The sequence below is a fragment of the Zea mays genome, chromosome 4, assembly GCF_902167145.1.
Source record: "Zea mays cultivar B73 chromosome 4, Zm-B73-REFERENCE-NAM-5.0, whole genome shotgun sequence".
Lineage (NCBI taxonomy): Eukaryota > Viridiplantae > Streptophyta > Magnoliopsida > Poales > Poaceae > Zea > Zea mays.
The window spans coordinates 186,796,618-186,813,611 of NC_050099.1; the positions used below are offsets into that span (position 1 = coordinate 186,796,618).

Below are 16,994 nucleotides of genomic sequence, written 5' to 3' on the forward strand. Positions count from 1 at the left end.
AAAGCAAGCAGCCGGTTTGTCTGGTTCTGGCTTATTACTTGTCACCTCAGTGGAGTGCTCGGGGTTTGTAGAACGCTACCCTCTCTCTCTCTCTCGTCCCTTTCTTACCCTTTTCCTTTGGAAGCGGAGGGAAGGAAAGAGATAGAGAGAGAGAGAGAAATCAGCTCGAGTGAGATGGGACGTTAACCTCCATCGATCATGGCAACTGCGATGGCACTGGGTCTGGGCTGCATGCATGGCGGCCCTGCGACCTCTCGTCGCTAATTACGCGAGAAACACGCTAAAACCTCCAGAGCAGACAAAGACAACGGAGAGCGAGAGCTTGGTCGGAGTCCATATCCGATCCGAACGCGAGCGTCCGGACTGTGTTGGCGCTGTGCCTGTGCTGTCAGGAAAAGGATTTGGACGACTCCGCAACAACGCCAGTACCGAAGCGATGTGCCGCCTTTTCTCTTACGTACTACTACTTACTTGCTTAGAGACCAGACCAACCACAAAGTGCTTGTTATCAAACAGAACACAAAAGAAAGGCCGAGTCTTTCCATTCAGTTTGCAGGATGGCTCGGTATGTCTGTCTCTCGACGCGCTTTCTTCCCTATGAACGGTTTTGTCCTCTTATATCAGTATGAAATATCTACAAGATGCACCTTATGTCTCAGAAATTGAGATTCACCTGACTAGAAAGACGAAATGGGTATTAGGCCTGTTGCAAAAGGCATACATACACAATGTTCTAAAGAATTTCGGCATGTATGTATGTATGTAACCGCATACCTGCTCCAAGTAGTTAAGAACAACCATTTGGAAATTAAGTTATCAAAGTCCAAGAACCAACACGAGGTCAATATAATAACATCAGTTATGCATGCTTCAACTATGGGAAGCATTATGTATACTCGAATATGTACTCGTAAACGGGACGGATGCTTAGTAGATTTAAGAAGGATCTAGAAAAGCGTTAAGAAAGTCCTGCGATATTTATAAGGAACAAAAGGCTTTGGGTTCACATACAAAAATCGACTAGCCTTAAGATTTTATGATACCCATAATCAAATTATACAGAACGTTAAGAAGATAGAAAGTCTATGCCCGTTTACATATTCACACTCGTAAGAGTTATATCTTAAAAAAAATCAAAATAAACTATCACTTCATCGTGATAATTCATGCTGAGTTTGTTATATGTTATGAGGCAGCGAGATAGGCTCTGTAACCAAAATTTATACCCGATTTAAAAAGTGGCAGAAAACATAACAATACCACTTAGGGGGTGTTTGGTTTCTAGGGACTAATGTTTAGTCCCTTCATTTTATTCCTTTTTAGTGTATAAATTGCTAAATATAGAAACTAAAATAAAGTTTTAGTTTCTATATTTGGTAATTTTGGAACTAAAATGGAATAAATCTAGGGACTAAACATTAGTCCTTAGAAACCAAACACCCCCTTAAGTTATACAACAATAATAAACAATAACATTTTACTCCTAAAATAACAATCTGTAAGTTGCGACCTCTCTTCAAACGTACAAATAAGTTGTACTCTCACTACAGACACCAAGATCTGACTAGAGTGAATACAAGGCCACTGTCGTACTCTACCAGAGCCGCCATCAACATAGAAAACAAACTTCGACCTTCACATGACGAACCCTCAAAATTATAACCCTAAAACGTCTCCGTTCTACTTTTCCGGTTAAGATTACGTGGTAAGATCCTGTTCGTTTTAGATTAAAGTCGGCTATTTAAACTGTTGTAGCTGTAATTGAGAAAAGGCGAGCCAAATAGTATGTATTAATAATATAACGACACGCGGAGATACACCAGGAGGGCGTGACTCCCGTGAGCAGCAAATTAACGTGCGCTTTTCGTAAAGCGACCGAGTAAAGGATTCAGATGGTGGCGCGGTGAGAAGAGAATCTTACCGTCGTTGAGTTGAGTTGGGCCTACTCATAGATAAGTTTGCTTCTTTCAATACCCTCACGTGAAAGGCCACTGTGTGATTGGCCGAATCGGTGAACGGGGAGTGCTGCCACTCTCCCGGTTCGCTTGTCCCTATCCGCCGAGTTGGGGGAGGTTGGCGTGGAGCGCGGGCCCGCCACTTTGGGTAACCATCCCCTTCTAGTAGATCGGGAAAAGCACGACGGCAAAGCGGAGAAAGGAAGGGGAAAAAAAATGCACTTGTCCAAAAGCCAACTACCAGATGCGTGGCCGCATTGGCCAGCAAGTAAGCCCGCCCAGCCGCGCGAAGTGGATCGGAGAACCGCCGGACTGACGCGCTCGGCCTCGGCCTCGGCCCGTGCCGCCGCCCGCTGGCTGGTTGATCGCTGCCGCTAGTCTGTGGCGGCAGAGCGATCGCGAGGAAAACGCGCCGCCGCTGCCGCTGCCGCCGCCCGTGTGATTTCAATTCCCACGACGGCGCCAGCCCGGGCGGGCGAGTCCGGTTGGCCAGCCAGGCGCCCAGGCATGCCCGCGACGCGTGGTCCAAGTCCAACGAGCGTGTGCGTGCGTGCGTGTCCCGCTCCATGCCGTTGAACGGGCCACCGGTTGCCGTATCGGGAAAGAAGTGCTACAGCCTTTTCCCATTTGCGCCGGCCGCCAGCAGCAGCCCTTCTCCCAATCTCCCGTTTCAACGGCGGTCGTGGTGCGCGTGCATGGGCAGCGGATCGCCGTGCGGGAGTTCTTCTCCCCCGGCCCCGGGCGCGGAGTGCGTTGCGTGTTCGCTACTCGGTCCTGGTTGGGCGGGTGGGTGGAAGACTGGAAGGACGTCCGCGAATGACTGGGCCGGCTCGGGGTGGTAGATACTGACGCGTCGGAGGCGTTTCCGCGCTTGACAAATGGACCGCCCGAGTCCCGACCGACTCGGCGCGCGGTGACGGTGGACGCGCCGCGCCGGCGCCGCGCCGCCTCTGTGCTCTCGAGTCTCGTCTCGGTCTTGCTGCCCACTCCCGTCGCGGCGGTTGAACCGGTCGTACCCCAATCCCAACCGTCGTGTACGCGTGCGCTCAATTCAAACTTGGAATAATCGATCCTGTCCGTATGACACAAGTGGTATGGTGTGTTTTCGATCAGATACGACATCGCGAGCCGTGCGGCGCGTAGAGGGATGGATAATACGTTCCTGGCGCGTACGAACGTGAGGAGCCAGTCCGGGGCGTCAAAGCAGCCACGTCGCGGATCATCGCATGGCCTACTTGCGCTCACCAGCTGATTGTCCTGCTCGGGACTCTCTCATCATTCAGCGAGCGAAGTTGTCGCATTGAGACGGCAAGAACACAGGACGAAATATATAATCGGAGGCAGGAGGATGGAAGAATCCAAGCTCTTCTTTGGGTTCGCCCGCATGTCACAGCTATCAATCTGACTGACACGCTGATGGTAGATGCCTTCTGCTGTTTCAACCCCACGTGTTTACTGAAACACAGACGGAGACGGTATGGCGTATGTACTTTGTGGTTTAGGGTCCAGTAGTGCATGCGTGGGTGGTCATTGCGAAAAGTGGAATTTGCGAACCAATGTTCCATAACTAACATCATAAGTAGATTATTAGGATACGGAGATGCCATTACCCGCTCTGACATTACTCTCTTCTAGTTCTAAGAAGGTGACGTGGTATTGTGTATAGGGAGCTGATGATCAGTTGAGATGCACCGTCACAGCTTGCCCTTTGTGCATTTATCTGAAAGCATAGTAGATATTAAAAAATCCTCATTATTCACTATTACTTTACGACACAATTTTCAACTGCCAACTTTAACTACCAGTTTGTGGACTATCAACAACGTGCGTGCGTGTGCTCCGAATGAAAGCGTTATTCTTCCCTTTGACGTTTGACCCGAGCTATTTAATTTCCAGTTGGACCAATCTCTTGAACAGACTGCCGTGCTGCACACATCTTTACACGGATGAAATTATTAATCCAGAATTGACAATTAGTGGCAAACTCAACTTAAAACAACTAGTATAGACCTGTCTTTTTGTCAGCTCACCCCAATAATGATCTGCTGGTCAACGAAAAAACAAAGGCGCATATATACAATCTCTTCCGCTTGCTCCTAACAGCATACGGCCGGCCTTTTTTCTTCTTCTTCTTTTCTTTGTGCCCGTCCATGTGATTGTCACCTTGTTCCAATCAGAATGAGCACAGCCAAGCAGCTGCCCTGTTGTCGATAAAGAATGAGCAGAGCCTTCGCTATTCTTACATGCAGTTCTTTGTATGATATCGGATCTAAAATTAAGGGATCCGTACAAAACCAATCGTTTATCATACGGTCGAACAAGTCTTTGCTGACAAATGACCCAATCAGACACATATTTATCATGTACTTTTGACACCAACACAAGCGACGATGGAGAGAGACCACGGCTTTTTCAAAATGAAATTTTGGTTTTTGGCGGTTGGTAAGCCATAATCTATGTGTTCTAGTACAAATGTCCACATCACAAACTGGACGACGTTTCCCTTTTTAAAAAAATGGACCTCGAATTATTCGTTTGCCTTAGCAAATTTATAATCGGGTGTAGCAAAGATGGATCAAGACTCGTCTAGAACAATTTTTTGGTGCTTCGTGATCAACGTAGTTATTTAGATTAACGTTATTTGCTAATGCTTTTAGATATAGTTTGAAGAATATACACATGTAAACTTAGACTAAGACAGAAGAGTGACCAACGCCTCAAACAAGACATTAGAATATATGTACGTTAAAGATATATACCAGGTTATCCAAGACCAATTCAAGAAGAAGGCTATGAGCCTATGACATTGGCATGTGGATCCATAGACTCAACCAAGATGTCTAGGAATCCTACCCGCAAGGAAGTTTCAGAAAGAATGAAATATAAAAGATGACAATATTGTCCACCTTGTGGGTAGAGACAACTTATATATAGTCAACATTGTTCTCCTTTCATCTAATTTTTTAACTCTATTCTCCATTAAGTTCTTGCTCTGCTGCTCTTGGTCTACAGTTCGAGCTCCTTGCGACCTTGCACGCACAAGGAGCTTGGGCGAGCAGGCCTCTGAAGCTCTATCCGCCACTGCACATCTAGGTTGGTGATTAAGCTTTTAGGGAGCGCATCAACATGATTACTGCTCGCTCTCGTCTGGTCTAGCGTTTGCATTTTTCCTAGATATACTATCTCTTTGTTTGGTATCAGGTGTCAGATCTACATATAATATTAATATATTGCCCATGCTTGTTTGTACTATATTGTATGCCATGTCTCATTTTCTGAATTAAAGCACTGTCATAAAATGACTAAATATTCAACGATTATACTATGGATGGATGCTTTTTGTTTGTACTTTTCTCTAAGAAGAACACAACAACCCTTAATCGGGTCTGTTTGATTTAGCTATAGATAGAAACTGTTGTGAGTTAATAATTATGAAAAAACTAAATTTTGTTTAGTTGAAACAACTCACAACTATAGATTTTATACAGGCACGACAACTTGTAACATGGATATTATGAATTTGGAAAATCTGGGGCAGGAAGTAATTCTGAACTAGACAAACACTAGTAGAAAAAGGCTCAAAGCCTGCGGGACGATATATTTTTACAGACGGATTCGTTTATCAACCGACTGTGCTATTTTTAGTGGCGGTTCCTTAAGAAAACCGTTACTAGAAATCGTATTTCTACATGCGGTTCCTTAAGAAAACCGCCTGTAAAAATCCATGATTTCTAGTGGCGGATTTCTTAAGGAACCGCTTGTAGAAATCGATTTATAGTAGCAGTTTTCTTAAGGAACCGTCACTAGAAATAATTTTTATCCTTAATTTTCGAGTTTTTCAAACAACCTCGTATGACAAAACCACCAAAATAAAAGTTATAGATCTCTAAAAGTTATGAAACTTTGTAGTTGACAACTTTTTTATTTGAACTCATTTCGGTTCTAAAAAATGAACCTAAGTATGTCAAATTTAAAATTCATATTTTGCATACTACCTCGGATGAAAAAAGTGTCAAAATAAAAGTTGTAGAACTTCAAAAGTTATTCAACTTTGTAGTTGACAACTTTTTTATTTGAATTCGTTTAGAGTCTCAAATAAGCAATTTAGACTCAAATGGTTGTAATATGTGGACAAAACAACTACAAACTAGACACAATGCATGCCATAAACGGAGTGGTAGTGGAGGGTCCGCGCGAGGGTGAGGTCGACGGTTCGATTACTAACAATTGCGTAGCACACGAATTCTACGCAAAAATGCCGCGACTTGGTGGGGTGAGTCGTCTCCTTAAATAATTTTTTTTAAAAAAAACCTGTTTAATGTTTTTAAAAATAATTTTTACTAGCGGATTTATTACGTCGACCGCCAGTGGAAATCGATTTTCACTGGCGGTTTTCAATTATCTACCTTTAAAAATGGTGATTTTACTGGCCCCTAATACCGACGGTTCTAAGAAAGGCCAGTGAAAATAGGTTTACAACCATCACTGTAGAGCTCCATTGTACTAGTGAAATTTATATATTTTTAAGAATATATTATGTTGATGTATCTATTTGGTTGAGATTTCATATTTTTAGTAGCAAATCTAGTTCAGAAAGCTCAAACCAAACGCATCCTGAGCAAAACAGTTGGCTTCCCCCGTTGCCTAGCGGTTGCTTGTTGGTTCTGGCTTGTTGTTAGAGGCAATTTGGCTAGCGAATTGCCCAATCACATGTGTCGTTGCATTCAAACCATAGGGTTTGCCTAACCTTTAGCCTAGGATAGGTTGGCTGGACACACCGCACGAGGGAAAAAAAAAACAGAACACAAGCTACGTATGCCATCTGGGAAGGAGGAAAAAACGAATTTGTCAATCACGATAAAATACTTTGGTGTTGTTTAAGCAAGCAGCTAACGAATACAGTACAGATGGAACTAAAAGCCGCGCTGATCATCATCAACGAAACTAACGGCGCGCGGGCCCACCCAGCTTTCGCCCCTGCCTAACCGTGCCATGCCGTTTACCGGAAGAGGAGAGGAGAGGAGAGGAGAGGATAAAGCGGCCATACATCCCGAATGGGCTTGTGCGCGAGAGGAGACGTGTTTGGACCCGCGATCGAGCCGTGCACCGCCGGGGAAGGCAGGCGCGTGCGGACCAGACCAGACCACACCACAGCAGCATATGCGTCAAATGATGATACCGACGCCATCAAGGGTGGCAGCAGCCGCCGCAGCAGCAGCAGGCAGCCACTGGCCGAGGCAAAGCTACAGAGCTGTCAGAGCTAGTAGAGTTTTACAGCACGAGAAAACAAGGCGAAGTCAAATCCGACACGGGGACTATCGATCCGGACTACTACTACTATAAAGTGGGAACAATCGTTTGTACGTCGGCGCCTGCCCCGCGCGCTCGTGCGTGAGCCTGCCTGCCCTGTGCCGCCGTGCGTCCCGCGGGAAGAAAGAAGCAAGCGCCCTCGCCTGCCAAAGAGGACGCGCGCGACTCGCGAGAGAAGCGGCCGCAAGCACCATAGCACAAGCAGCAGCCGACCTCCTCGAACGAGCCGAGCCCTCGCCCAGTCGCCGCCGCCCGCGCCCCTCCCACTCCCCACCGCGCTTCAGCTTCAGACTGCACACACGAGTATAGGGCAAAAGAGCCGAGTCGAGGCGCCACCGAAGGTGCGAGAATCAACGAGCCGCCGGCGAGCGAGAATCAACGAGCCGCCGGGCCGAAGGTGCGCCTCGCCTCGCCCGTCCGCCTGCCCGCCCCAGTGCGCTCCTGGGCCGCCGCGGGGCGGAGATCAACAGCGTACCTCCCACGGCTTCCGTCGGTTCCTGGTAACGAAGCAATCCCTAGCCTCTGCGTGTGGATTGATGATGTTGTTGTTGTTGTTGCTGTTCTACAACCGTGTCCTATCCTATCTCGCGGGATCTCCCCTCTCCCCTTCGCTTGTTGTGCATGTCGAGGGTGGGCAGCTTGCCGCTGTCCCAGCAATCTGGGGGCCCAGCGGAAACGAACCTCAATCATCCTGCCATGCTCTGCTTGTTTGGTCGGAACTACTAACACGACGCTCAGTGATGCGAGGATTTATTTTAGTGCAACACCTGTAGCTACTTCTTTGGTGCTACCAACCTGTTTGCTTAGGTTTAAAACCCGGTCTCCTTGTACACCGGTTACCCGTTTACCCACAATGCTGTGTGTGTGTTTGCTTCATCATCGTTAAATGTTTGCAGGTTGTGTGGTGAAACATCTGATCAACCCTTATTGGTATATATAATTATGTTTGAATAAATATCTCATTTAAAAAGATCTACTTCTATAATATATAGAATCATATCCAGGATAGATATTATACATATGTATATACATATACTAATACTTTAAAAATAAAAATAATTTAATAATGTTTGAATAAATATCTTATTTAAGTAAGGTATATATATAATAATGATAATATATAAAAGTTGTAACAATATACGCCTAAGCTAGCTAATGATTCAAAAGCGACGTCAAACCGAAATATATCAACGCCCACCCCGCCCCCTGTGATTACCCGCGTCCACGTGACGCCGACCCGAACAAACGGCATTTTAAATTCTAACATTTAAAATTTTGGCAGCGAGTTTCTTTCAATTCCGTCTACTATGAACTAATTAAAGGAACTGCATTAATCTGTGTTTAGCTGCCAGAAGACTGATGGAAAGAAGGCAGTTACTACTAGTAGAGTCCTAGATAGATGCGGTTAACTGGGTCGCCACGCCAATTGCCATCATGCCATGCCAGCGGGCGGAGGCGGCGCCGAAAAATTCGTGCAAAATGTGCGTGGCTGACCGTCCAAGCCAAGCGGAGGAAACAACGCGCGCCGCCGCGTCAAAACGCAACGGCAGCGCCCCGCCCTTCCGCCCCGATGCGATACCCCGTTCCCTCATGTGCTTTTGTCTTTGCCGTCCCCGTTCCCGTTCCCCCATAAACTCCACACCCCCCGCATTACTGCGCTCCCATCTCCGCATCCGCTTGCTGCTGCCGCCCCTGCTCCGGCTGGGACGAGCGAGCCTCCTCTCCCTCCTTGTCGCGTCCCACATAACTGTGCCTCCTCGCCGCTGCGCCCCACCTCTGCTCAGGCCCACACTGCCCTGATCCCGCCGGAGTGCCCGCACGCGCGCCCTTGCCTGGGCCGGCCGCCGGCGAGGGGTCTGGGCGGTCGGTCGACGTGACCCCCCCCGCAGGCGCGCTGTCTCTTCGTCGCCCTGCTCTTTTCGACCGGCCTCGCCTCGCTGTCCGCGAGTGGCGCCGTGTCGGCGGCACACGCCGGCGGCGGTGCGGGAACAAGGCGAGGGCGGCGCGCCTTGTCGCCGTGCGGACTGAGCATGACTTGAGCCTTGAGGTGCGTGCGATTTCTGGCTAACCTGCTGGAAATAGCATGGGCGGTAGAGGGATTGGGAACGGGGGCAAATTCAGGAGATGATACCACCATAATCCACCAACCGAATCAAGAAGCTAAGGTCCGGTTCTGGCTTTGTGAAACTGTCATGTGTCAAATCTGGCTCAGTAACTGTTCACTCGTCGCCCTCTTCATCGCCGGTGTACGCCGGCGCCGAATCGGCGTCCAGTATCCGTGCCACCGAAGCACGCCAACCACCTCGAGCACTCTACCCTCGCTGTGGTTGCTGATGCTACCGGCGCCTCCCCTCCCTTATCTGGTATGCCATGACGGCGTGGAATAGGAGATTCATCCAGACTTGATAGGTTTCTTTCCTTGTTAAGGATCCCTACTTGCTTGGAGGAATTTTCCTGGAGCGGGCTTTTGTTCTAGGAGATCTATTGTGCGATGTGAGCAAGGGAACCCATATCGTCCTTATTCTTGATTAGTACTATTGGATTACATTGCTTGCTTCACAGTGGAGTATCCGTCCATCCATGGTTCTGGTTTACTAGTCCCGTTTCAGTTTCTCTTCTGCCGTGCGTGTAGGATCGCCTCAGTTGATGTTGACGCCTTGCCAAGCTGCGGGAGCACATTTATTCCTAAACATAGGATAATTCGCAGTTTTTACTGAATCCTCATGCTCCATGCCAAGGCCGCCCCAGGTTTTCCTTTGTCGTCTATGAAGATTACCCTTCAAGGAGATACCTTTTGGTTTATGCTTTAGTCGTACCAAAACGGAATATAGCTACTTAATTGCTAATAAGCCAAATTAGGCTGATAAAGTAATGGAGTGGAAAAGGAAAAGGTCCTTAATTGAGCGGTGAAGATATTGGCACCTTTCTTTTGTCAATATAAACTACTAGATGCACAATCTGGGACTATGTAATACTCCTGTATAAATCAGGTAACTTTTCATTAGTTTGAATTGCATAGTAGTAACAAGCACAATATGTAATGAACATGTAATGACACAGATGGTACTGTATGTAATGAGAAGGGGATGGGAAAAGGACCAGTGCTTCTGTACACCAGACTGAACCCTACATAGATATGCTATCTGTTACCTAAACTTAATTTATTTGCTTATAATTGTTTTTTTAAGTTTCTAGAGAAATCTTACTTTTGTTTCTGTTTCTACGTTTATTTGGTTGAGATTTTTGCTTTTGGTTCAAAGAGATCTTTCCAGAATTTTAATTGTGCACCACTTACTGATTTAGTGCTGTTTGATCAGGCTTTCCCCTCAACTGTAATCATGAGAATTGATTAAGATGGTTAATACTTGTAATAGCTTACAAATTTCAGTTATTTGTTTGGGTAAATACTTTGCTTCGTTGCAATTTCTAGTGACATGTTTGCCTTTTTTTTATCTGTTGCAGATTTAGGATGTGTACAGAGGGGCTGTATTCTTGTGTATAGGTTCTCTTTCTATCGGTCAACTGTTGCTGATTCGGACGGAATGTTGGAGGATCAATCTTGCCTGATATCAAGGTCGCTGCCGGGTTCCTGTGAGCAGGAATCCAGACTAGCTTACATGACTTACCACCTACTTGAGATCACGAGGAGTAAGCGCCCGCCTGGGACCCTGTCGATTGAGCACGACGTCGTGGCAGCATTGACTAAAAGGACAAAGTCCTCTGAGCACCAAAACAGCGAGGCGCTGGATTGTCAAGGAAGTAATGGTCAGGGCGACTCAGATTCAAGCACCCTGATAAGTTCCATTGGCCGGGACAACTCGATCAACTGTCTTGCTCGTTGTTCTCGTTCTGACTATGGTTCTATCGCATCACTGAACCGGAGCTTCCGATCGCTTGTGCGCAGTGGCGAACTGTACAAGGAGCGTCGGCAGCAGGGGATTTCAGAACACTGGGTCTACTTCTCTTGCAACGTGCAGGAGTGGGAGGCGTATGACCCCTACCGTTCACGGTGGATGACGCTCCCAAGGATGCCCCGCAACGAATGTTTCATGCACTCTGACAAGGAGTCGCTTGCCGTGGGCACCGAGCTTCTGGTGTTTGGAAAGGAGATCCTCTCGCATATTATCCTGAGCTATAGCATCCTGACACATTCATGGTCGCGGGGCGTTGAAATGAACGCCCCTAGATGTTTGTTTGGATCAGCTAGTTTTGGAGAGAAAGCAATTATAGCCGGAGGCATGGATGCTGATGGAAGGGTGCTTCGCTCCGTCGAGCTGTATAACTCGGAAACCAAGAGGTGGACAACACTTCCAAGCATGAATAAGGCTAGGCGGAAGTGCTCTGGTGTCTTCATGGATGGCAAGTTCTATGTGATCGGTGGAATGGCCAGTAACACAGAAGTGCTTACTTGTGGAGAAGAGTACGACCTAGATAGAGGTACCTGGCGGGTGATAGAGAACATGTCCGAGGGGCTCAATGGTGCAAGCGGCGCTCCTCCACTCGTCGCCGTTGTCGAAAACGAGCTATATGCAGCGCAGTACGCCGGAAAGCTAGTGAGGAAGTACAATAAAAGGGACAACTCGTGGACGACGCTGGGGGAGTTACCGGAGCGGCCAGAAGCCGTGGATGGCTGGGGCATTGCGTTCCGGGGCTGCGGAGAGCGGCTGTTGGTCATCGGTGGACCGAGAGTGCTGGGCGGCGGGATGATCGAGCTCCATTCCTGGATTCCAAGCGAGGGGCCACTGCAGTGGAACATGATCGGAAGCAAGCCCTCGGGTAACTTTGTCTATAACTGTGCTGTCATGGGGTGCTGATACGTGCGCCCCTCAAAACATACCGTCGACGACACACGAAAGATTGTGATATTGGGTTTTTTTTTATTATCAAATGGCATAAAGCACTGATTAATTCCGCCTGACGGGTAATCTCTGCATTCTTTTTTTTGACATTTCAGATTTTACTCAAGGTTCGTCCAATAGAGCTAGTCGGTTCCGTGTACTCGTTAATAGCTAGCTACCCATTGGTTCCTGTGCTCAGCACATTCTATTTGCAGTCCATCTGTACCTTTGGTCCATATGATATACTCTGTTGAAATGAGTTTTTTTCTGAGATGGACGCGTACAGGTGATAAATTGTAATTGGGGGGTGGGTAACCGTGCATCTATATGATTTGTTTGTATCATGTTCTGAACCGTGTCTCAACGCTGTAATTCTATTGTGCAAATGTCTCTTTTCCAAGAACTGCATGAAAAAAAAAAGAAAAGAAAGTGCCCATCTGTACATCCCCCAGCATAAATTTGAGCACCGACTTGGAAACAGTTGGTGCTGAAGCCCTTCCACTTCCTTTCCAGTAGAGCCTGCCCTATGAGATATTATTATCAGCGAGTGTTAGGCAGGCGAGGTGACCACTTTATTATAATCCAGCAGGAGGGCGACAAGTGCGGAGCTAATCAGTATATCATTGTCTGGCAGGTTGAGTGGTTGGGTGCTCTGTGTCGTGGAGATTGAGAGGCCATGTTTTGTTTGTCGAGTTGTGCCTATAATAGCCTGGCGTGGGTTTGTTCGGACCCGTCAGTTTGCAGCGTAGGATCATTGGCTAGAATTTCTAACGCATCATCATAGAAAGATTAGTGAAAAAGATGCGGGTATTTCAAACCTAAGACGCGCGCTGTATCCACGCACGATCCGAGTGGATCTGCTGCTGCTGCTGCTACTACTAAAAAGAATAGGACCGCATTTGGCCTGTTGTGATCATTGTGGTGTCCCTGGTCAATCATGCATTCACGCATCAATTCTGTTCGTCGAGCAGTTTTCTGCTTTAGCAGTAGCGCTCCGGACTCTCGTCCACGCGCGCATTCGATTTCTTGGTGCTGCTGCTGCTGCTGTGGCATCATTTGTGATCATTGGGCGACAGCTCCTGGTTTCGTTGACGAGAGCCTAAAACCATCATCCCCGGGCTGCAGCCCTGTCGCTGCGCAGCTTCCGTTTCCACGGCTCCACGCAGAATTTCACGGAAATGGAAGGCAGTGAAGGAGATTGGATTGATGGCATGAGTCACGGAGCTGCCGGATGGAAGCGGTATGTTTCCCCTCCCCCTCACTTTTTACAGTCCTTGCCGAGTCGTGCAGTACGGTGCTGCAGGCTGCAGCAGCAGCACCCGTGGGCTGGGATGGGGAGACTGCTGCTGCGGCCTCGTCGTGCTCTGCACTGGCCACTTGTTCCGGCTTCTGGTCCCGTTGCGAGCACGAGTGGAGCCTGCAGCGCACCACAATCCTGCGTACAGTACGATGGCAGCGACGTAATCGTATCCTGCGGACGTCGGAAAGATACTCCCGTCATCTCCATGCATGCCTGCACCGTAGAGATGGGACGGAAAAGACACACGGTTATCCGCGGGCGAGGAACGGGCTGCGCGGTCGAGCTCATGCACTGATGCACTCGAGCGAGCGTTCCGTGCTGTCGTGCGGTACTCGACTAGACGTCGTGGCGTACTTGCTCCTAGTCCTAGGGCATGCGGCGACCGGCGAGTCAGCGGCAGCAGCGGTGGGCGGTGGCCAGCGCCATTTCCCGTTCGTACCGGGGCTTTGCCCCCTCTCTCTGGCACTGGTCACTGGTGCCTGGTCCTCCGGCTGTCCATGCCCGTGCGCCCACGAGGCCCTCCCCGGCGGATGCGTCCGCCTCCTTCCTCCGCCTGCCGCGCCGGTGGGTGCAAACTGCAGAGCCAGCCTGACGCGGTCCCTCCCTGCCCGCGCGGCCGGTCCCCGGCGTCGAACGGCTCGGGGGATCTGGAGCATGCAGGACCACGGCCCCCCGCGGTTGCGTTTGCCATTTGGGCATAATACTCCTACTAGTGTGACTGGACTGGAATGCGCCTGCACGCCGTGTACGATGGCAGCGTACGTACGGTCGCCTACGCGGCTACGCCTAGGACCAGGAGCCTTTTCGGGACGCGTGGGGCGCCGCGGCCAGGGCACGTGGGGGGCAGCGCCAGCCTGGCAGCGCGTGGGCGCGCGCAGGATCCCATCCTCATTGCCCCCCTGCCCTGCCTGCCACAGCCGCAAAGCCAGCGAGGTGGTTTTCGTGTTTGTTCCTTTTTCCCATGCTGCTCCTCTCCTCTCCTGCTGTCCTTGGATGATCCTTGGCTTCTTGTCCTTTGCTGCGCCATTTTATTTATCTATATTTACATGATCTCGTGCTACACTTCTGTTCAGTATCAATAAGCTGTTACTTTTAAGCTTTGTACAACCAATCAGACCAAAAATATAGAGTATATATCCACTTTATTTTGGCCTACAGTGTCTAGATTTGATGAAGCAACTGGACTTAGATCTCAGTACCACAGGGTATTTCTCAATCACTCCCATATTATTTTAGGACACACATAATGTATTGCTATTAACCACGGCAGCTCATCAGTTTCACCATGTCCTTTTTTTCCCCTTTCCTTCTGTTTTCTTCGACTCAGATGGATCCTAAAAAAAGGATACGTACGGTGTATGCTCATGGGCCTCACCCTCTCCGGAGCTTGCAGCCTAGCATATAATTTCATGGGCCTATGTCCTGTAAAGCACTTCTATATTGTCAAGCAACATTCATCCCGTCGTTTGAAAAAAAAGGCCGTATGTTGTTTTCGAGCCCACGTAGGTGGAGTTTGTTCACAATCCGTGTTGTAATAAAGGTCTCTTTGGTTCGTGGTCATATTTTGCTTAAGGCTAGTCATCCAAACTGAATAACTAACTTTAAAAAGTTAGACAAAGTGTGACAAATTAGTCAGCGAACCAAACATGCCCAAAATCTTACTTCATTTTGTGTTTCCATTAAACAAATTGATACGTTGTTTGCCCATCTTGTGTCATCTTATTTACAACATGTTAATTCTAAACAAACAATCCGAAAAATTGCCGATGGTTTCTTTTTTTTCTTATATCCACTATTTTCTGCTAGCTTGAATCAAGGGTTCCCTACTTTTTTTTGGAGACCTGAAAGAAGAGGTACATTATAGGATACATTATCGGACGGGTAATTGTGGACTCTTTTCAAGGTAATGAATTTAATAATCAAAACTAATTTAAGCAAACTCCTGGAAATCCTAACTATTCCACTTGGCATTAGATGTTTGTCAGTTACCACAATTCCATTATTTATATTTACTTGACCTTCTCTTGGCTCACTTCTTGTTTTTTTGGTTACGTCTCTGTAGTACTTTATTTTAAACTTCGTAATTGGTGTGTTCTTAACAGTAGGTTGTCCTATACAGAAATGGCTCTCAAACTTGACAGTTTGGTGGGTGATATAGAAGATGATGTTTCTTCTTCTGTTACTTGAAACTTAAATCTCTTGTATACGATTTGGAGGTACGGGTCATATCACATTATGAATGCAAAAAAAGTTATTTTAAAATCATTCGTATGCATCCACTCATACGCCAGTCTCTGGGCAGCATGGCCGTGCACGAGATGTCTGCACGCGGCGGTCGGCGAACCAATCAGGCTGATAATCACAGGCTCGTACCCCGTCTATAGTCGGTGCGATGGAGCATGCAGCGTGACGTATGTGTGCCTCACTATGTCACTTCTTATTTCAAAACATACTATATAAACAGCGCAAAATAACTTATTATACTGGTACGTACCTGCATGTGCTGCAACTGTCGAGCGATGGTCGATGGGGTATGGACAGTATAGCTACTACTCTCTCCGTTTCGTTTTAATTATTGCTGGATAATATAAAATTGAACTATCCAGCGACAAATAAAAATAAACGGAGGCTACTAGCTAGGGAGCTAGCACAAAGGAAGATGTGGGTTGCTTGTGACGTCGATCGGGGTCGGGGCACAGGCACGTGTGGGAGCCCACGGGCCACGGCTGCCTTCCGCGTTGGGCGAGCATGCGCATGCAATCGGGTCCGCCCCATGCATGCAGTAAACACGCGACGGCGACGTTCAACTTGGTCCGATGCCTTGCACGTTGCACCCCGCTCTCGTGCGGTCCTACCACACCGTTACTACTACTATGAGCAACTTGCCATTGGCTACAACCCGACTCTGCTTCGACCTTCGATCGCTTCACAGACAGGGCTGTCAGGGCGGACACCGGACACGTACCTGCTATTTAACGATCGTACAATGCTAGGAATTAAGGCATTTTAAAATTTAATTTAATGTAGAATTATAATATACATATACAAGTGAAATATTAATACTCTGCTACTCACGAACTTAACAAATATACAACATGACTTTGCTGAGGGTCCGAGCACCCATTACCTGTTCCTAATTGCCTTTTGCCGTACCTTCTTTAGGCTCTGGACCCACCGGGCAAGCTTATCAATCTTTAGGCTAGCTACACGAGGATGGATCACACTCCTACATCATGCGAATGCATGCCTCCATGGATGCATGAATACTATACATGCATGCAACACATCCATTGTTGATGACTTTCACCTATAGTTTACACAACCACCCAGCACAAGTGGCGGATTCGTGATCCATCTCTGGCTGGAGGTTAATTATCTTCTTTTTTATCATATTTTCCAAAAAAAAATCCGCCTCTCCTCTTCCTCTTTTTCTCTCTCTCTCTCTTCCTCATCTTCTTCATTTCTCTAACTTCATTCTCTTCTTCCTCCCTCCCCCTTCCTTCCTCCACTGTTTTCTCATGCGCAGGGAGGCTGCAGCCCCTCTAAGACCCGCCATTGACCCCGCGCATACCACAAAAAAGACCGGTTTTG

General features: G+C 47.8%; 1 protein-coding gene across 4 annotated transcripts; it reads left to right on the forward strand.

The window, feature by feature from the left end:
- The first annotated feature begins 7,289 nt into the window (after positions 1 to 7,289).
- Positions 7,290 to 12,456, forward strand: LOC100382458 (F-box/kelch-repeat protein SKIP11). 4 transcript variants are annotated; one of them, XM_008679333.4, is made up of 2 exons: positions 7,290 to 7,765; positions 10,728 to 12,456. In XM_008679333.4, the coding sequence occupies exon 2, from the start codon at positions 10,808 to 10,810 to the stop codon at positions 12,077 to 12,079; it is 1,272 nt and encodes a 423-aa protein (XP_008677555.1). In that variant the 5' UTR covers positions 7,290 to 7,765; positions 10,728 to 10,807; the 3' UTR covers positions 12,080 to 12,456. The 4 variants fall into 4 exon arrangements, with proteins under 4 accessions (XP_008677555.1, XP_008677554.1, XP_008677556.1 ...); XM_008679332.4 differs by lacking the exon at positions 7,290 to 7,765 and adding an exon at positions 8,401 to 9,628; XM_008679334.4 differs by lacking the exon at positions 7,290 to 7,765 and adding an exon at positions 8,401 to 9,430.
- The last annotated feature ends 4,538 nt before the right edge of the window (positions 12,457 to 16,994 follow it).

Excerpts from the sequence above, each read along its gene's own strand:
- LOC100382458 (XM_008679333.4), top strand. The coding sequence starts at position 10,808 with ATGTTGGAGGATCAATCTTGCCTGATATCAAGGTCGCTGCCGGGTTCC.